The sequence below is a fragment of the Leptosomus discolor genome, chromosome 4 (assembly GCF_034619465.1).
Source record: "Leptosomus discolor isolate bLepDis1 chromosome 4, bLepDis1.hap2, whole genome shotgun sequence".
NCBI classification, from domain to species: Eukaryota; Metazoa; Chordata; class Aves; order Leptosomiformes; family Leptosomidae; genus Leptosomus; species Leptosomus discolor.
In genome coordinates this window covers 16,724,389-16,745,199 of record NC_141394.1, presented here as the reverse complement: position 1 = coordinate 16,745,199, position 20,811 = coordinate 16,724,389, and the positions used below count along the sequence as shown (strand labels likewise).

General features: G+C 38.1%; 1 protein-coding gene across 2 annotated transcripts in view; it reads left to right on the top strand.

The window, feature by feature from the left end:
* Positions 1-20,811, top strand: part of ARHGAP10 (Rho GTPase activating protein 10) — a 154,544-nt gene that overhangs the window by 59,525 nt on the left and 74,208 nt on the right. For both annotated transcript variants that reach the window (XM_086464762.1, XM_086464761.1), the window contains exons 5-11: positions 1,781-1,882; positions 4,811-4,921; positions 7,912-8,016; positions 12,812-12,941; positions 14,638-14,744; positions 16,400-16,494; positions 20,335-20,416. In XM_086464762.1, coding sequence (XP_086320888.1) covers positions 1,781-1,882; positions 4,811-4,921; positions 7,912-8,016; positions 12,812-12,941; positions 14,638-14,744; positions 16,400-16,494; positions 20,335-20,416 — 732 coding nt within the window. The remainder of the gene's footprint in view (positions 1-1,780; positions 1,883-4,810; positions 4,922-7,911; positions 8,017-12,811; positions 12,942-14,637; positions 14,745-16,399; positions 16,495-20,334; positions 20,417-20,811) is intronic.

Here is a 20,811-nt window from a genome sequence, read left to right as displayed (position 1 = left end):
ACACACATATATATATCTATATATAAAAAGGCAAAGTAAACTTCATGTATTAAATGCAGACTAGCTTTGGATAAAAGAGGAAGGACAAGGTTGACCTCTTTCTACCTGTCTACCTTCCTTCTTCCAGTGAGAAATTGAAATGCTTATTAAAAAAAAAAACAAAAAACAGAACAAACAAACAAACCCCAAAACAAACAAACAAACAAAACCCAAACAGTTTTCTGTTGCAAAACTCAATTCATACTTTTCTAAACTACCACTCTGCAGATATTTTGTTTTATAATTTCATGACTCCATCAGCAGTAATACTTAATATCTAAGATAATGTTTCAATTACAAGAGTGCTACACATTTTGACTTCAGCAGGAACAATGAATAAAAACTTGGTCTGTAATATAGGGAGTGTTTCAAGGAAAAAGAGAATTTGTTCTAAGTGTAGAGTATTGTCATAGAAGCAGCTGTAATGAATGGATTATTTCAGCAGTATTTTTCGTTTTAAAAAAAATTGCTGGTTTTGGGACGAGAACTCCTAATGCTTTAAATTATCTCATGATATTCACTCATTTCCTAGTTAGAATTCTGTCCCTGATGTTTCTAACGTGACAAGTTACGTTCACACAGTCTAGATCTCGCGTTTTGTTTGGATGGATGTTTCTTCCCTTGTGTCTCTGCATACTGTTTCTGTGAAATTGAAGCTCTTATTTGTGATTTAGCTATTTTTTTTGGACAGAATTCTCAGTGACCTTAAATAGAGCAGTCTTGCATAATTGTATAACATTTAAATAAAACTTCTCTAAAAATATTTAGCTCATTGAATGCTTTTAACTGAATATTCAGTGTAATTGCAGTACTGACACTGGAGATATAATACTGATTATCTCTTAAAACCAAGTTATGGCATCGAGTAGCGATATATATCTGGAACGTTGTATAGTATTTGCTTTAGGAAAAAATTACACTCTACCATAACAAAATAAAAGTTGAATCTGCTGTTTCAGATTTTCCTGTATCATACATCCCCTGCTGATGAAATGGTCTGAGTTAGGCTTGAGAAGAAAAAGTAAAAGGAGTTGCTGCTCTAATCCCAAACTATACGTGTAAAGTTTCTGTCTGTCCCTCTTCCAATACATTGTTTTTGATGATCAGAGAAATGGATTTGCACATGCAAGCGATATTCCTATGTGTCTGTGAGAGTTTCTCTTTTGCTAGCATGATTTTGCGTTTTATAGAGTTTTTTCTTTAATATAAAAAGTTTTTCTATTTTTCATGGGCGCAACAACAGTTTGCTAGAAGCAGCGATTCAGCACAGAGGTCTTTGTATGGCTTTAAAAATCAAGAAATCCTATGGAATATGGAGCTGCATTTGCTTTGGGTTTTGGACTGTGGAACTGTTAGAACTTTTCCCCCATCGATTGTAGAAAGTTCTTTTTTTCAGTGAAACTCATATTTCCCTTGGAGTCCTCTATTCAAAAACAAGATGATGTGGATGATCCCTGAAAATAATGAAAAATGCAATAAATCAAGAAGAGTGGGTTTTTTTGGCTTTTTTAGCTTACACGATATAAGCATTCATGTGATAAGCTTCACCATGGTGATGCAATGGGATTTTGTTTCAAGTTAGCCTTTAAATTATTTAAAAATTAGTTGGAAACATAATTTTCCTTAGTTTTTGGAGCTATGATAGTTTGTTTCTGATTAAGTAGAATTTTAAAAGAAGAAAGGAGGAGGCTTTTCTTGCATTTTTATATATAAATGAATGTTATTTTTTTTCTGTGTCTAGGAGGAAAAGAAGAAGTTTGATAAAGAGACAGAGAAGAACTACAGTTTGTTAGAAAAGCACTTGAATTTATCAGCTAAGAAGAAAGAGCTACAATTACAAGAGGTATTGTTGCCTTTCTTTTTTTATGCAAGCTAAAGGCTTTTGAATAGGTAAATATATTTTATGGGAATGCAAAACCAGCATTCACAGTGATAAAAGAAAAATTTCTGTCAAACAGAGAAGTTGGTGAGAAAAATCAGTATTTGCCGAACTTATTGGTGTACCTCTACAGTTTTCTGAATTGAGGGCTTTACTTGGCGTGGGTATGAAGCAGTGAACATCATGTTAATTTTTTTAATATAATGAAGGAAATAGCAAAGTGCAAGTGTATTGTGAGAAATTCTGCATTTCTTATGAGACTTTACGTGTAATTTGCATTACATTGTATGTATTGACTAAGTGTCATGTGTTAATGCTTAGTGCAAAGTACAGCAAGACTTGTATTCCTGAAGGAAGTGTTTTTGTGCTGCTTTTTTTTCTTCTCGTGTTTTGAAGATCCATTTTTTTAAGTAATGCTACAAAAAAGTTTGTTGACAATGTATAACTTAAAAACAGTGCTGTTTTGCCTGGCATTCATTCTGTCCCTGTGGGTTTATCATGATCATCCTTACTTGTAATGGCTTTTACTTCTTGAGCAACAGCAAATAGTATGTGAGAAGACAACAGAGAAATCTTGCAGAGACATGCTGTAGTCAGAAGGATTTTTTTTTTCAGAGAAATTTAACTGTGTCAGAATTATTAATGCTTAGTCTATTAATACCTTGTATCATTAAACACTTAATGTTTTCCTCAGAAAGAACTCTTCTCCCTGCCCTCCACCCCACTCTGAATAATCTATGCCATTTTTCATTAAAAATGTTTAATGTAACTGGCAACTTAGCTAGGAGCTTAAAAATTCTAATTGTTCTTGAGTTTCACTAGGATATTACTTCTCCAAACTGCATTTGCATATGCATTAACAAATGTCTTTTGGGAAGTTGAGTTGTCCTGGAGAAGTTAATGGGTGTAGCTCATGTGTCAGGACCTTTACTTTTATCAAATTGATCAGCTGCCAAAGAACTTGATGCAGGAAAAAATGAAAAAATATTAATTATGGTCTCTGAAATGTGGTTCTCAATATCGTCAAGTAAAAGTCTGAAATAAGACCTAACCTCAATGGAAAAATACAAAATGCCTGCAAGAGGCATTTTGAAGCTGTATCGAATATAGTCTGAAGTTTTGAAGCATATGTGAAGACTAGATAGAATGAGCAAATAGAATTGTATATAATTGCACAGGAGCTTCCTAATTTAGAATCATACATGGCTAGTTGTGTCAGTTCCTGGCTGGAATAAATAAAGGATGCAGGTGTAAATTTGACAAAAAATTTGATGAAAAACTTGCCACGTTGTGGAGCGTGTCTTATGTTAAGATAGCCTTTGGCTCTCTTGGTGGAGGGATATTCGCTGAGGCACAGTGAATGTCTTATTTCTGTAGCAACAGTGAGTGAACTTGCTGGGTGCACAGGGAGGCTCATGCCTCAGAAAGCCAGGAGGTGATAATTTATTTACAGGGGAATTGAGAGAATTAGTAAAATGGCTGTTATGTTCCTGGAGGGGGTGGAGGCAACCAAAGCAATAAACCAAAAAACAAAGAAGAGAAAGAAAAACAGGCTTACCTGGGGCTTTGGTGTAGCTAGGGCAGTCTTGCTATCAATTAGCCAGATGTCCTAGGAGACCCACTTCGTAGTCTTTTTCTATGGCTGTCCTTCAGTACATGTATATATAATTAGGAGCTTTGATGACAACTCAGTTCCTTTGTTGCATGATTTATAGGATGCATCAAAATGGTTTGGCTTTTTGAAACATTCTCTTACTGATGTGCGTGTCAGTGTTTTATTTTTTCAATGGCATTTGTTGTTATGTCCCTTTAACTGCTGAGTGATTTCTAGCACAGAGTAGCAAAGCGAAGCATGTCTTAAGGCAAAACTGTCTTAAAGCTAATTTGACTTATCCTCTTAAGGCATAGCAGTCACTCTTCTCCTTGAAGGATATAGTCTTAGTATTTAAGAGAGTATATGATAGTAAGTCTGATCCTTTCCCCTAACCCCTTCTCCATTCCCTTTTGTGATTTAGTGTAGAAGCATTTGGTATTATCACATGGACAATGACTAAGTGTTAATCACTTAAGAGTGTCCCTTTGTACCCTTGCTTTAATGCATTTTAATAACAATGTCAGTTACTGGGTTCTTGAAGTTTTACAGTTTAGTGAGGGCACATGTACCTTAAATAATAATTTAATGAAATAATACATATATGCTAGAAAGTTAAATATTTATGTACGGATGAATGGCAGCTGAAATATAACTGTTCACCATCAATATGGTGTTGACGTTTCATCAAAGTTGAGCTAAAAAGCAACTGCAACGAATACGGCTGCATTTTAAAATATTTGATGCTCAGTGGAAATTTGTGATAAGTAAACTTTTATTTGTTGCTTTTCTTGCCAGTTAGAGTAAGCACAGGTATGGGATGGGTACAACAGCATTCTGCCTATTTACGGCAGTTATTTGGGTTAAAGAAAAGCTTACAGTACCAGCAATGTGGTTTTCAACACTAACATTTTCTTCCTTAGTTTAACCGATTTCCCCCTTTTCTAATGGAAGATGTTGCTAGCTCCCTTTCTCTGGGCAGTCACCTTTTCAATGTAAAGCAGCGCACAAGTACCTGGTGTGATGTATTTGCTGTGGATTCTATAGAAAAGAAGCTCAAAGAGGTGTTACTGGAATGTTTCTGAAAATTTAGCCTCCTGATTCAAAGCAACATATGTTACCTAGTAAAAGGGAGTTGCTGCTGCCATTTAAAAGTAAATGAACGAGCTGTGTTGTGAAGGGACAAACCCCAGTCTGGAGAAAATTATCTTGTTGCTTGCCACTTGTGTGCTATACATATGTCATTTTGAAGCTGTCTGCAAAATGTCTCTGAAACTTCATTAGCTGTATTCTGTGTGCAGGCAGATAACCAAGTGGAGCAGAATAGAAAACACTTCTATGAGCTGTCCCTCGAGTATGTATGCAAGTTGCAAGAGATACAGGAGCGGAAGAAATTTGAGTGTGTGGAACCTGTAAGTACTAGTGAATTCAGCCTATCCTGTCATTCATAAGGGATGGAGAAGGAATGCAACTGAACAAAAGCCAAGGAGCTCTGTTTTCTCAGAAAACGTATGCAATTGTGTAACTTAACAAGAGTGCTTTAAATTCTGTTACATCTGTGCAGATTCCTAGTACAGATACAGTTAACCAGACATCTTAAAGCTTACCTCAGTAATTGGAATTGATTTGGATCCACTGATTGATTTGCAGAAAATGTGTGAAACCTTGTACTGTACTGCAACAACCTCAGTTTATGGTGTGAGTTATAACAGAGGATTCAAGATGGTGATGTTTGGGTCAGACTTTTTGCATTTGATTTTTTTTTTTAATTTTTTTTAATCACTGAAATGTTATTTCTAACTTACATAAAGAATTTTGTTTTCAATATGAAGGTTGCACTTAGAGTCCGGTTAGCCAAGAAGTGCAGATCTAAATTAATTAAGAGGATGCTCCTGGCTAAAAAAGCTTATCAGGTCGTCTGATATGTTTGATTTCGATTGCAGTTGAATCTGTGCAGAAATCAAGGGGTTCCACTGAATTTCAGTGAAAATCATACGTGTGCTGACAAGACTTACTTAAATCTCCGAGAAGAGCTTATTCTAAAATTTTCTGAAATGTGCATTAGCTTTATAATAGAAATGCAACTTTATGAAACAAGAGAACAGTAAGTGTCATACTGAGATAAAGGGAGGATGGATTGTAGAAGTGGCTTACATTCACTTTACTCTCTGGAGTCTGTGGTTTTGGGCCAAGTCTGTCCTTTTATTCTGATACATTTTTTTTTTAATGTAATAATGAAGAGAGTCCCAAATGACCCTAATCAAAGTGGTTGGGCATTATGGAGTTAATGAGAGCTGTATATTTTAATATAGCCTATTCCTGTATGAAAAAAAAATTGCTAAAACCCTTAAGTGGGAATAAATTGCTTTAAATGTATTAGCATTGTTCAAGGGATGGGAAAATGCTGTGAAAAATGATTGTGTGGGATTTTTTTGTCATTGATGTGTTGGTGTGTTTTGCTTGGGTTGTTTTTCTTTAAAAATTTTCTAGTTTTTAATTATTTTTTTAAAAAACCTAAATAGTTTTGGTTTCAGTTCTTATGTGACAAACCATCTGAAGTTTCCTCAGAGCCAGACTAGACTAATGAATCTTCATACTAAGTTTTTGAAACAAGTCCTTTCTTTTTTCTGAAATCTCCCTCTGGATGAGGCTGAACTTGATGTTGCTCAATTTGTATTTGGAGTTTACACTAGGGTAGAAAACTGAAGTTATTTAGTACCAAATTCTTATCCCCTTTCCCCTTCATAATACTTTAAATTTGTATGTTTTTTTCATTTTTGAAAATGATTTATTTGCATATGACTTTGCTCCCTCAGTAAGTTTGCAGATGACACTAAATTGGGTGGGAGTGTTGATCTGCTCGAGGGTAGGAAGGCTCTGCAGAGGGACCTGGACAGGCTGGATCGATGGGCTGAGACCAAAGCTATGAGGTTTAACAAGGCCAAGTGCTGGGTCCTGCACTTGGGTCACAACCACCCCATGCAGCGCTACAGGCTGGGGGATGAGTGGCTGGAAAGCTGCCCGGCAGAAAAGGACCTGGGGGTGCTGGTTGACAGCCGGCTGAACATGAGCCAGCAGTGTGCCCAGGTGGCCAAGAAGGCCAACAGCATCCTGGCCTGTACCAGCAATGATGTGGCCAGCAGGAGCAGGGAGGTGATCGTGCCCCTGTACTCGGCACTGGTGAGGCCGCACCTCGAGTACTGTGTGCAGTTTTGGGCCCCTCACTGCAAGACGGACATTGAGGTGCTGGAGCGTGTCCAGAGAAGGGCAACGAAGCTGGTGAGGGGTCTGGAGAACAGGTCTTACGAGGAACGGCTGAGGGAGCTGGGACTGTTTGGCCTGGAGAAGAGGAGGCTGAGGGCAGAACTTACCACTCTCTACAGCTACCTGAGAGGAGGTTGTAGAGAGGTGGAGGTCGGTCTCTTCTCACAAATAACAAGTGATAGGACAAGAGGAAATGGCCTCAAGTTGCTCCAGGGGAGGTTTAGATTGGATGTTAGGAAAAATGTCTTTACTGAAAGAGTGGTCAAACATTGGAACAGGCTGCCCAGGGAAGTGGTGGAGTCACTGTCCCTGGAAGTGTTCAAAAAATGTGTAGGTGTGGCACTTTGGGACATGGTTTAATTGGCATAGTGGTATTAGGTCAACGGTTGGACTTGATGATCTTGGAAGTCTATTCCAACCTAATGATTCTATTCTATGATTCTATGACTTCAGACTTGCTTGAATATGTTCTTCAGTTTCTTCTCTAATAAAGAGTTGTTCCTTCCTGTGTCACACTTGTTTGGTCTAGGTTGTTGGAAGCAGGAGAGGTAGGCAGTACTGCACCTCACCCTGTTTCCAATGCAGTGTAATTTGTTCATTCTTTTAAATTGAAACACTGAAGTCAGAAATTGCTCGTTCTCACAAAGCGTCAGATCTGCATACAAAAGCAGTGATGAGTAAAGTTTCCAGAGGGAAGGCTTCCTTCTTCAAACAAACCAGTTGACCCTGTTTTGAAAGTCATCTCAACGTGGTCATTAGCAGGGAGGGGAATGACCAGGGAAATGGTGGCTGGAAGATAGAATGATCATTACCTCCTTGTGCACAAATATTTTCACCAGACATCATTGGTATCAGAGGAGCTGTAGGAAAACCTTACATAAAGTTTAGGACACAGGCAATGTATATAGCCTATGGTCAAATTTAAAGTAGAGATCAGACAGGACCACCACAAAATGCCTATATATATAGGTGATCATTTGGATCTAAATAGTTATTCATAAATTGTAGGCATTAGTGGAAATTTGTTTACAAATAATAATTTTGTCATTTCTGATCTTTCAAGAAAAAGTTACGTGCAGTAATCACGTTCTGGTAAATGGAGTTTTTAATTTTAACAAGTGCTTTGTTTGTATTTCAGGTACTATCATTTTTTCAGGGTTTATTCACTTTCTATCATCAGGGATATGAACTTGCTAAAGACTTCAATCACTACAAAATGGCGTTGCAGATAAATATACAAAATGTAAGTTGAGATTAATATCTATGCCTGTTCTTTTTTTTTGAGTGAAATCGCACACTTAAGTTACTGTATATACAGTATCTGTATTACCAATACTTTTCCTCGCCGTTAGTGTATCACTTGTGAACTTTGGGGATATAGTGCCATCTCCTGGCTAACTAGCCACGTCACTGAACAAATCAGCATCAATTGCAGTTTTCTTCATCATTCCTACTACTTCTTTAAAAACAAACACCAAGTAAAAGGCCCCTACTCTTTTTTTTCAGTTTTTTTATAGAGATATAGTACAAGGATTATCATGAGAGTTTAAAAATGAATGAAATCTATTGAAATGCATACGACTGGGGAATTCAGAGGACGGGTAATGAAATGCCAAGCTTCTTAGTGTTTTAGGTGTGTTTGAAACTGAGTATGTGTTGTTTGTGTCTGAGGGTCATTGCTTGGTAGAATATTGTCCATAACTAAGAAAAGGAAGGAAGACCAGCTGGGCTTATCACCATTTATTTTGGCATCTCTGCCAGGAGTGTGAGTTGAAGTTTCTGTTTGTCTTGAAGCAGCCCTTTCAGGCAAGAATATCCCTGTTGGTTTGAGATGCAGAACTGTGTAAGGAGACTTGATGTTACCACCCACGGCGTGTTTGACAAAGCGATATATTCCTTCAAGGACAGGCTAACTGGGGCCCACCACTAGTTAGTGTGCCCTCATACCACATTGCCTAGTGTGATCTGCTCAGGACTGAGAGAGCAGGAGGCAAGGTGACAGTCAAATGGTCTGTTTGCTTCCTTGAGATTTGTTGAAGAATAAAATTCGCTCAGAGGAAGTTTGGTGTGCCAGAAGCCTGTTGATGGGGAACAAACCACGTACCCTACTGCAAACAAGCAATTCATGACGGTGCATCTGTTTCGTTGACCTCTAAGGGCACCTGGAATTAAGACACAGAAACTCCTTCTTGGAGGTTGCAGTCTATTTTTAGAAATGGCTTAACTAGCAGGCAGTAGCAGGGAGGCGGAGGGACGGAAGAGAGGATTACAGTTGTAATACATAGTGACGTGATTCATATGTCATGATACCATTCTTTTCATGTTATTCCTATATGTTTAAGTCTCCAGTTTCCTCTTGAGCTGTTGTTTGGTTTGAGTAGGGAAACTGAGTACTGGTAACTTCTTACGCAGACTTCCATGGCAGAAATCAGTGCTTCTGGGGAAATTTCAGGACAGACTTGCTTCTTCCGTGTGCTTAGCTTAACAGAGTGAGGAGCAGCATGGAGCTGCAGTGGATAGAGGGGAGCTGATGCAAGATGAGAAAGAAATGAAACATGAGAGGGAAGCTGTGATACAGTTTTGAAGAGCTGGATTTCAGATCACAGATGGAAAAGTGCCAGTGAAGTGGTCTGAAGAAGTGACGAGCAATAGGAAAGCAAGCTAATCTCAACAGCTGCGTTTTCAATTGTCTGAATGGTACTATAGTGTGCCCCAGAAAATCCAAAACAGATTGAGCATTACAGCTCAAGTTTTATGAAAAGATAGAAAGAACGATCTAGGTTTCAAAAAGCTGTAGAGAGAAAGGAGGCAATGCTTAACAACTATCTGAGGTAAGAGAAGAATAGAAGGAAGCATCTGAAAAGATCGTGAGAGGACATAACACGCTCTCCACGGTGAAGGTGAACAAAACATCCCAAAGAAGAAAATGAACTGGGGCTTGGCTGTGGTACAGCTGAGCTGCTGGCAGAACACTGGATTGACATGTTTGAAATTGAAGGGTAGAAGATTCAGTACAGAGAGCCTACCTGGATATGGAGAGTGATTTGAGGGTTGCTACTATAGCTGTAGTAATTGCCTTCCTTTTCATTCAGGTTGTCTTTACTTTGAGCATTATGCTGTGGTTTTCTTCTTCACACCCTGCCCCAGACCCTGCCTTTCTCTTTCTCCCCCCAAAAAATGAAACAATGAAAAAGAACCACCCCAGGCTTGTAGCCCAAGCTCTAGAAAACTGATTCTTCCAACAGTCTTTTATTCTATCATAAAAGTCGTGTCTCTCCAACTAGGTTCCCCTGCACTCCCAGGTCTTTTCTCTTGTTATCTCAGTTCTGTGCCCAACCCCATGCAAGGATACTTGCAGCCTTGATGATGCTCTCCTGCCCTGCAAGCAAACCTGGCCTTCGCTGGGAAGAGGTGGCATAGCCTCGCTGGTGCAGCAGCTGTGGTCAACCCCTGGTAAAACTCAGCTTTGTCACAGCACAAAGGGAGACGGAAATTTTCTTGAGATTTCTGGAGCCTGAGGCGCTTCATCCCCCCCATTCCCAGGGTGCGTTTCACACATACAGATTTGTGATCACTGCACAGCTAAGACAAAGTTCCTGGCAGGATCATTTAAAGCTTTAAAGGTTTAGGTATGAGCAGTCTGTCACTATCAATTTTTTTTGCCTTCATTCTGAGTATAGAGTATATTTGTTAATGCAGCTCTTCTAGGAAATGATGAAAAGAAGGTTAGAAAATAGTTTGGAGCCTTGAAAATGAGTTTATGTGCAGGGTCTAACTCCAAAATTTGCAAACAGATGTAACCTGAAATTGAGGTGATGGATATGGGGACGGTTCAGAGCAATTATTTTGCCTGGAGGTAAGGCGGCAGCTGTTCTTAGTCATCACCTAGAGAGTATCTTCAGCTTTTCTCTAGAAAACATATGGGTATGGGAGGTGCCCTGACCAGCTTGCATGGACTCTGTGCCTGTGAGTAAACTCCTTCCAAGCATAAATCTGGAATTTACATGTACAGGTGGCCAGTCAGGAGCATGGTGTTAACTGTTTATGTACAAGAATGGGTACTTGTTTATATTCATGATGTATTTGTTAGTGTAAATAAAATAGGTGAGGCAGCGTTTTCAGAAGATTATCCATATCCAGAAAAATAAAGGTGTTCTCAAAAAGCAACAAGACACATGAGCATGCATCTGGAAGTATGTGAGTTCCTCAAAACACATGTACCAGCTGGGGAAAATACCAGATTGCAATTTAAACGTATGTTTTAGTTTGGGCAATTTGGGCAAGTGGGTATATGGAGAAGACTAGGTACCATGACTGTTTTGGCTTTGTTATTTGCTCATTGGCCAATTGCCAGTGTTTTTCAGATGAAAGTGAAGAGTTTCTTGTGTCAGGTGTGAGCTGCTCTGTTATTTTGTGTAGTCCTGTTGTATAATTTGTGGATGATGTGGTTACTTTCTGATTGTTTTTACTGATAGTCTAATATTTCTCTTTCATCTGTTAGCAAACTTTGGAATAAGTGCCATTCAGGAATAGTAATCAACTGGACTTTTTTTTTTTCTGGGGTTTGTTTTCTTTTTTTTTCATCCTTCTGCTTGTGTGAGATCATAACATTTGGCATGTGTAGAGTCTCAACATGTATACATTGTCAGTGACCTTCCTGTCACTTTTTTTCTCAATAACTGCGGAAAATCCTCTCCTTCCTGACAGCTAGTAAGAATCTCATGAATTAAGCCAACATCTGTAGTAATATTTTTCAAAGGAAACTTGAATATTCGAATCTGAAGTAATTTTGCACTCAGTCTGTCACTTCTTTCTGAACAGGTCAGCACATTGTTTTAGAAATCTACTCTGGCAGTCTTTGTGTGTTTTCCACAGTTAAAACAGCTAATGTCTAAACCACACTTGAATTTTGAAGAATATCAGAAAATTTGAAGAGTAAACCTATATAGAAATTATGCAGACTGTCCTAAAATGGCCTAAATCATTCTCTAATTTTATAAAAAATGATATGTGGTGGGTTGACTCTTGCTGGATGCCAGACACCCACCAAAGCCTCTCTGTCACTCCTCTCCTCAGCTCGACAGGGGAGAGGAAATGTAACGAAAGGCTGGTGGCTCAAGATAAGGACAGAGAGAAATTACTCGGCAATTACTGTCACGGGCAAAACAGACCGACTTGGGAAAAAAATGTTAGTTTAATTTATTACCAATCAAATCTGAGTAGAATAACGAGAAATAAAAACTAAATCTTAAAAACACCTTCCCCGCACCCCTCCCTTTTTCCGGGACTTAACTTTACTCCTGAATTCTCTACCTCTTTCACCGCAGTGGCACAAGGGGATGGGGAATGGGGGTTGCGGTCAGTTCATCACACTGCTGCTCCTTCCTCCTCAGGGTGAGGACTCCTCACACTCTTCCCCTACTCCAGCATATGTCCCTTCCACAGGGTGCAGTCCTTCAGGAACAGGCTGCTCCAGTCCTACCATGAAACCTGCTCCAGCATAGACTTCCCACAGACTCCTTCGGGCACATCCACCTGCTCTGGTGTGGGGTCCTGCATGGGCTGCAGGTGGATACCTGCTCCACCACCCATGGGCTGCAGGGGGACAGCCTGCCCCACCATGGTCTTCGCCATAGGCTGCAGGGGAACCTCTGCTCTGGTGCCTGGAGCATCTCCTCCCCCTCCTTCTTCACTGACCTTGATGTCTGCAGAGTTGTTTCACATACTCTCACTCCTTTCTTCCAGCAGCAGTTTTTTCCCCCCTTCTTAAATATGTTGTCTCAGAGATGCTGCCGCTGTCGCTGACGGGCTTGGCCTTGGCCAGGGGCGGTTCTGTCTTGGAGCTGGCTGGCTTTGGCTCTACTGGACGTGGGGGAAGCTTCTAGCAGCTTCTCATAGAAGCCACCTGCCCCTGTAGACCCCCTGGTACCAAAACCTTGCCACACAAAACCAATACATTATTATAACTACTGTCTGCTACGAAGAGTAAGTCTTTCTTCCACTTTCTCTACTAATAGGTTTTTGCCATCTTGTTTTAGACACGAAATCGTTTTGAAGGAACAAGGTCAGAGGTAGAGGAGCTCATGAACAAGATCAGAAGAAATCCTCAGGAACATAAAAGAGCAAATCACTTCACAATGGAAGGCTATCTCTATGTACAGGAAAAAAGTAAGGTGTATTTTTGTGTTGCTGTGATGCTCGTATTGTGCATAGAGTTAAGTCTTGTTTCTACAGGTAGCATGACGACGCCAAGAATTTACAGTTTATTAAACAGTCATCTGAGTAAATATTCAAAGTCTCTAATGGCAGTGTTACTGTCTCGTAAAAAGAGCATAGTGCTGAAAGTGTGTCAGTTCTTAGTAAAGGTGACTGGATTTTGGGAAGTTTTATTTGACCAAGGAACGCATTTCATGTTATTTTTAATTCCTTACTAATTACCTCCCCCAGAACTGTCAAACATTTGTTGTCAGACAACAGCATGAATTGCCAAATTAGCTCCCGAAAATTGGGCTAATTTAGTATGATGAAAATGACTGTTGTTTCCTTGGTTCAGTGATACACTTTCGATACCTATTTGTGATCATAGGGTCAAATAAAGCAGGCTATATGCTAGGTAGTTCGTTTTGAAAATCTTGCTGTGGAGGTGCGTGCCACACAAACCATATCCTGTCAGTACTTTGAACAAGTATAAATCTTTCTTACTCTAGTAAAAAAAGCTGAATAAGATGCAGAGCTCTTGCCACTCAAGGAATGTCCACAAAGTAATTTATTTTTTTTTTCTGAAAACATTTTGCATAAATCATATTTTTTAGATGTATGTCCTTATAGAAAGTCTGTTTGCTTATTCTGATGAGAGATTTTACTTTTATGATATTTAATTGATTGTTGTTTAAGTAAAGACTTCTGTAAAATGTTTCACAAATTGAAGACTATGGCATTCTCAATAGAAACATTGGTATTACAGCATTCAGAAAAAAGTTTTAAGAGAACGTGCAGTAAAAAATAAGAAAAATCATTATTTTGTGAGATCAGTTCACTGGTCTTGGTCATCGTGAGCTTTAGAATCGTCTAAAGAGATTCAGAAGAGGTGGGTATGCCTGAAGCTGAGTTGTGGAGGAGCAGGGCAGTGAGATCTTCCAGGTTAGGAGCAGTGAAATCCTCTGTCAGCCCGAGCCTCTCATGAAGGGCTTCCTTGACGCTCTGGGGCAGAGTCCTTCAAAAGAGAAGATGCCTTTGCAGACCTTTTTTTTTTTTTTTTTTTTTTTTTTTTTTTTAAAAAAAGTAAATTAATAGAAGTGAGGAGACATAGGGGGTCAGAATCAAAGTTTTAACAGTTAATGTTATGGTGCAAATCTCAGTAATACTTTATGCAGTAGGCTGGGCTCTTATGGAAGTCTATTCTGTGTAGGGTGTGCACTTATGAACGGTTAGGAGTGAGTTTTGGTGTCAGAAAATGTAATCAGACCTTAATCAGTAGATAATGTAGAGCTTGCAACGCAGGTATCTTAATCTGCAGTTACTGAGTGTAAAACTAGGTTTCCATGTTCTGCTTAAATGAAGTTTCCAAGGGATATTTGTTTTATAGGGAAAAATTATTTTGTCTGTAGTAGTGAGACAAAGATACGTTAATAATTCTATAAGCATAAATGCCATTAAGCATAAATATGAAATATATATCAGATTTTAGAATAGGAAGCACTGGTTAACATTTGCATTACTTTGTCTGATGTTCTTAATTCACATCTTTTTTTTAAATACTGCATTATTAGGAATTAAGTATGACTCTTAAGTATCATTTTGGAAAGCAGGAGAAGAACACGAACTAGAGAAAGTACATACAACTTAATGCTTCCATTTTATGTAGGGCCTGCTCCCTTTGGTTCCAGTTGGGTGAAGCACTATTGCACGTATAGGAAGGAGACAAAGAAGTTCACCATGATCCCGTTTGAACACAGATCAGGAGGAAAAGTGGTAAGTGTATTTTAATATTCTACTCTTATACTCGCCCTGTATCAAGATCAGAGGATGTGTCAGATAAGATCTGTCAAGTACTTTCCCTCTCTACCTCCTTGCTCCTTTTCTTCATGCAATTCAGCCTGCCATTTAAGGTCATAAACCTAAAGTAATGGATGGATTAATAGATAAGAATTCTACAGACTTTTCAATGGCTTCGTTTTAGAAGACCGTGGTACAGATGACGTGCAGTGTTTCACCATTTAGAATCTGGTTAATCTATGAGACATTTAACTTGTTAAAGTATAAATCAAGAAAATAAAATAGACTTAGAAATTTCTTTATTACATGCTCCAGTCAGATTTTTCTTTCCGAGATGTAAGTACCAGAAGAGGGACTAGAAAAGAGGATTCTAATAGGAATATAATTTGTACTGACAACTGAATATAATTTCAGATATCTTTGATAGCGTCTGAAATATTCAAGACCCAAGACTGTTGATCTTTAAATGGCTTTAATTCCTATTGAAATAGTTGGGAATTGAGGGCACTCAGCACCTTCAGAGATAATGCATTAAATGAATGCATTAATATGGATGAAATGCATTTTGTTGCAAGGAAAAAGGATATCTGATGCTGGAAAATAATGCTTAAGTCAATATTCCGTAAATGCAGCACCCTGCCCTATCTTCAAATTTGGTTAGAAAATCATGTTGTTGGAATTTTATCAGGATATTATATCCCATTAGTTTGAGCAGAGGGGAGATGGCTTTCATCATTTCGAGGGCTGTGTATATTTACAAATATATTGAATTTGGAAGAATCTTTCAAAAGCTCTGGAAAACCTGCCATACTGAAAATTAGTGGCATTTGGCTTCCTTAATCATTTCAGTACTTCTATGAATTTTTAATCCTGATTTACTCTAATTGTAATAAGCAATTTTAGTTAATATAGTATGTGTGTAAGCATTCGGCATTCTAAAACACTTATGAAGCCATTTTTGCTGTATTAAAAGAGCTCCCATTTTGAAACCCACAATGCAATTACTCCTTCAGTGACAACCTCCTGTGTCTGGAGATGTTGAGTAAGGCAAGAAATAATTAAAATATACAGTTAATCCCGATTAAATCCGGTACAACTCATGCAGCATTCACAAATGAGTTAATTTGATTTCTGAATACTTAAGAGTAAAATAAGGTCCTAGTGTTGGTATTGAAGAAAGGAATGGTTCTGTAGGGCATATTACAGATAGTAAAGAACACTTACTTCATTCTAGTTACTGTAGTAATAGCCTTTACTCTGGAAATCGCTGATTCTGACATAAAATGGGAAGAAGTCTCTTATGCTCATTGTGTGTTTATATTGTAACGTGCCAAAATGTTATAGCAAAATATTTTTGTAAGTTTAAATTACTGTGGTACTGTGTCATGCTGTGAAGTACCAGCTACAATGGACTCAATATTTTTACGTTTATGTCCCATAAATGACCATGGAATTTATGTGCCATTGTGCAGAGACCTGATCGGCAACCATGAGTGAATTTTTGCATGTGTCAGTTTTCGGTATAGCTTTTGCCATTGTTTTAATGTAAATTTACCTTACTTTGTTTGTATGGGTGGCTTACTGAAGCTTTAAGTTACTAGGTCAAGCATATAAAAACTTTCTTTTCACAGGGTGACGAGGAACTCTTCGTCCTTACGTATTGTACCAAAAGAAATATAGATACTATAGACAGGCGATTCTGTTTTGACTTGGAAGCTTCAGACAGGTAAGCTTGTTAAACATACTAGAAAGGACTCTTTCTAAGTAGTAGTTGACATTCCCGTAATATTATTGTCGCGTTTTCTTATTTTTTCAATGCGTGTTCAGGTTGACAACGGGAAATAGTCACTGGAGGAGCAGGCAAGAACTGCCATGGCTTACAGGATTTTACCTCACTTGTGCGTAGCAGAAGCAGGGAGGTTCTAGACTGTAGTGTAGATGTTGGTTGAGCTCACATAAAAGAAGTTGTTAGAGGGACTGTTATGAATTGCTGTTATCGTAGGGAAGAAATGTGGCTTAAATCGAAGTACATATAGCTATAGTGAAAGACTGCAATGATGGTAATGATCATATTGTATCACAAGCCTGCTTTCCAAAATTATGTGGAAGGGTTTATGCTGGATTCTCAGACTGAAAATAAAATCATTGGGATTTTGAAGCTTTTTGTGGCTGGTGTAATCAGTGCATCTTGAACATTGTTGCCACTGCTGTTTTGAACACCACCCTTTGTTGCTTTATTTCAAAAGAGAAGAATTGCGTATTTATTTTGCTAAAAGGATCTCAAAATATGATAAATATTGCTTTTAGTCAGCATTGTAGTCTTTCTTCATTTATGAAGGTGAGAGAATCCAACTTATGAGGGTACCGCAAATAAATGCGGCTGTGGTAATGCCATGTTCTTTTGGAACAGGATCATATCTAGTATTAAATGCTAGATACAAATTAGTGGACTGTTGCTGAGTTTTTGCATCCATCTCTTCTGAGCTGTTTTTAACCAATACATTTGTTCCATACTTAGAACAAGTAATTAGATTTTAATTTATCATCTAGTAGGTCTTCCAAGTTTTAGAGGTCTTTTGTTTTTCTGATCAAATTCATAGTGCCATTCACTTTAAACGCAGCATGGACGATGCTGTAAGGCCTCTCTGTCCTACGATTGCCAATGATCTGCAAATATGCCTCTGATAAGGATTGTATGCATATGCACAGTCCTAGATCGGAGGCTGTGCTTACCTTGCGTGGCCAGACTGGGCTGCCTGATGCATGCCTGTTTCTGGAACAAGCAATGGGTAAAGGAATGTGAAAGTACCACTGCATCTGAAAACTTCCAGCTCAGGTAGCAGATGACAAGATACTCATTTACAGCTCAGGTGGTATTTATCACAAGTCTACAGCATGGTTTGAACTTGCATTTTTGATCTGAGGAGGATGTGGCTTAACTATTCTATCACTGTGTCCCAACAGTAGGAAAGGGAGTAAAGATTTAAACTCTTGACATCAGCTCCTCCTGGGTCAGTGTATTGGTCAGTATGAGTAACACATTTCAGACTGAGTCTGATGAAGTTGCTAAAAAAGTACTGTGAGAAATGTCAGTCTGCTCCCCTCTGAGTGTCATCTGTGCTCAATAGGGTATCTGGAATTTGAACAGAGATGGATGGAGAGCAATGTTTCCTTGATCCTGCAAAACATTTTTCATTCTCTTCTCTGGTAAAAGTGAGAAAAATCTCATCCATCTTTCTGTCCGGATATAATAGACACAACCGGTCCACTGTGACCTTGATATCAGACATTTTTCTTTTAATAATATATGTGTTTAGTACGGAGATGTTCCCATGGAGATTAGTTCTGTACTGCAGGCCATTAGCTTGTTTCCTTGGTATCAGTTCAGGGCACACTTATCCCTCGGCTTGTCCAAGGTAAAAAAAAATAGCATACGGATTGACAGCTGGCCATGGGGTTTTCTTTGTTCCTGTGCTGTGGAAGGAGGCAAGATTGTAAAATTTTAGGAAGAACTCTTCAGTAGCAAACATTCAGCCTTGTGCATGACTCGAGCATAGTTTGGAGATAGCGGAATATTTATGGATTTTTTTCTTTTAAAAAGAAAGCTGAGATGATTCTTTTTTCTTTAAATTCAGATACTTAACGGCTGTAAGCTCTGAGGGTGCTAGGATCCTGCCTAAATCTCTGGAAAGTGATGTTTTTTCTGTTTCTAGTACTCCATCATGTTTAGTTGGAGGTGACTAGTGGTAAGTGCAGAGAAATTTAAATCTTAAAGACACAGCAGAGGTCTTTTGGGGTAGGAAAAAAGACTTTCTATTGAAAAAGAACGTTATCCTACTGAAGTACTACTTACATTTTAATTTTGCAAATACAGGACAAAGAGGAGGGAAGGCTTTGTCTCTTTTGACTTCAATCTGAAGACAAATAAATAATGTTTCATGCAGCATATACTGAGTTTGATTTATTGCCTGTAGGTGATACTCTTTGATACCTTGACAGTTAGAATTTTAGAGGAAAGAAGAAAAGTTTGCCTGCATAAAAGTAACTCATTTGGTTTTAGTTTTAACTGGTGAAAGAAAGTGGCCAAGAAAAAACAAATAATTTTTTTTAGTTAATTTAGCTAATTACTTAGGCTATTCCTTTCTAGCAAGTGATTAAGTTTGTGTTTTTATGATGGTTGCAGCTCTGTGCTACTAGCAGACCAGTTTGCATTGATAAAAACTGATATGGCTTGAGAAGCTGCTTTGCTTACTGTTATTACCAATACCAATATTAGCTTGTTTTAATTCTAAAGGTTATTAGTTGCAGAAATTAAGACAAGACTTCCCTCACCCACTCTTAGAGCTCAGTGGCTATCACTGAGAATAGTAAGAGATTCCATTTTTATAATTTAATAGTCTCCTCACTTTATCTAATCAAAAGAGGATGACTTGATTGATTGCTGCCATTTTCCAAAGTTACAATTGGGTCTCCTGAGTTTAGATTGGTTTGTTACAGGGTGTGTGCGTGCTTAGTTCTCACATGTCTGAAAAGAGATTTTGAGCAGGAGGTGTTTGTATCTATAGAGTTTTACGCTGCAATTAAATTGTGTTGTTTGATAAAATTTATGGCAAGGTGAAAATGAACTAGAAGTGTCTCTAGTTGTAAAAATATGAACGTGGCATGTAGACTGTTACAGTTTTAGTAAAAGTGGGATTTGTGCTGGTTTTCTCTCTGCTGCTCTTGCTAGATAACATTTTCCCCTACAGCTGTTTTGCTACTTGAAGATAGATTTAATACAAAAGAGAGAGAGAATGTTATGAATTAGTTCTCTATTTCTATCCATCTCTATATAATAAGATTTGCGAATTTGCCGGAAGTATTGGCAGGCTGAATATAATGATTTTTATTTTCTTTTTAAGTTAGCAGAAAAATAATTACCCAAATGACGTGTTCTGCTTTTAACTGTCCTTGCTTTGTATACTATGTTGAATCATACAATTACTCTTTTTAGTTTCCTATTATATAAACACACAAGTAGATTTATGTTAATCTCTGTTTACTAATCCCTACGTCCCGCAGTTGTCCATCCTTGCTCTTTAGGGAAGTTATAATAGTGGACTTTTGTAATGAGATACTGCATTAAGACATGATTATTTTTTAGAAGATATTTACTGGAAAACTGTAATCGTTGTTGCTCTAAGGCTGAAGACTGCACATCAAATAAGTTGACAAAACCCATTTTTTTTATGGAACAGCACAGCAATGCAAGAGCAAGTTTAGGAAAGCTCAGTCACTCCCAGCAAGTGTTGGAATCAACAAGTTATCAACAGTGAGCTATTTCAAATAAATAGTTCACAGGTTACATTCACTTCCCTTTTTCCTCCCTATCCTCCTTATTTCCTACTGTGTGTATCAGTTCTATACTTTTTGTTTTAAAGATGGGCAGTGTTCAGTAATTAAGTAAAAAAACCCCAAGCCCACTTTTAGGACAATGAGCTTTTGCTTGTAGTTGGAAGTAGAATTTGACAAGACTTTTTTAGTTGCTGGTGAATACAGTTACTCTGTGTGGTTGGTATGTTTGCAGGCCTGGAGTTCCTGTGACCATGCAGGCGTTTTCTGAGGAAGACAGGAAGCTGTGGATGGAAGCCTTGGATGGAAAAGAAGCTGTAAGTGTAATTTTTTAAATATCCATTTATAGTTTAATGAAGAAATTCTCTCACCCCCTGCTTCCTGATTTCATTTATACTTTAATAAACTGGAATTATGTAGTTTGCAAAATGATACATTCAATGGAGAAAGAATAAAGTGAAATAAAACTCAGGAGAGATGAATAACTGTAAAGCTCAGCATAGACAACTGCTAATGCTGATATGAGATATTTTTCGTTGTAATGACAGCATCGATTTTTATAAATGGTTTCCCATCACAATGATGATACTGGTATTCTAGAAAATGTCTCATATAAGCATGTTCACTTAGCCTTATGCTGACATACTTCATTTCAGTGGCAAGACTTGAGTTAGTTAGTTATATGGTATTATTATAATATTTTTTTTAAAAA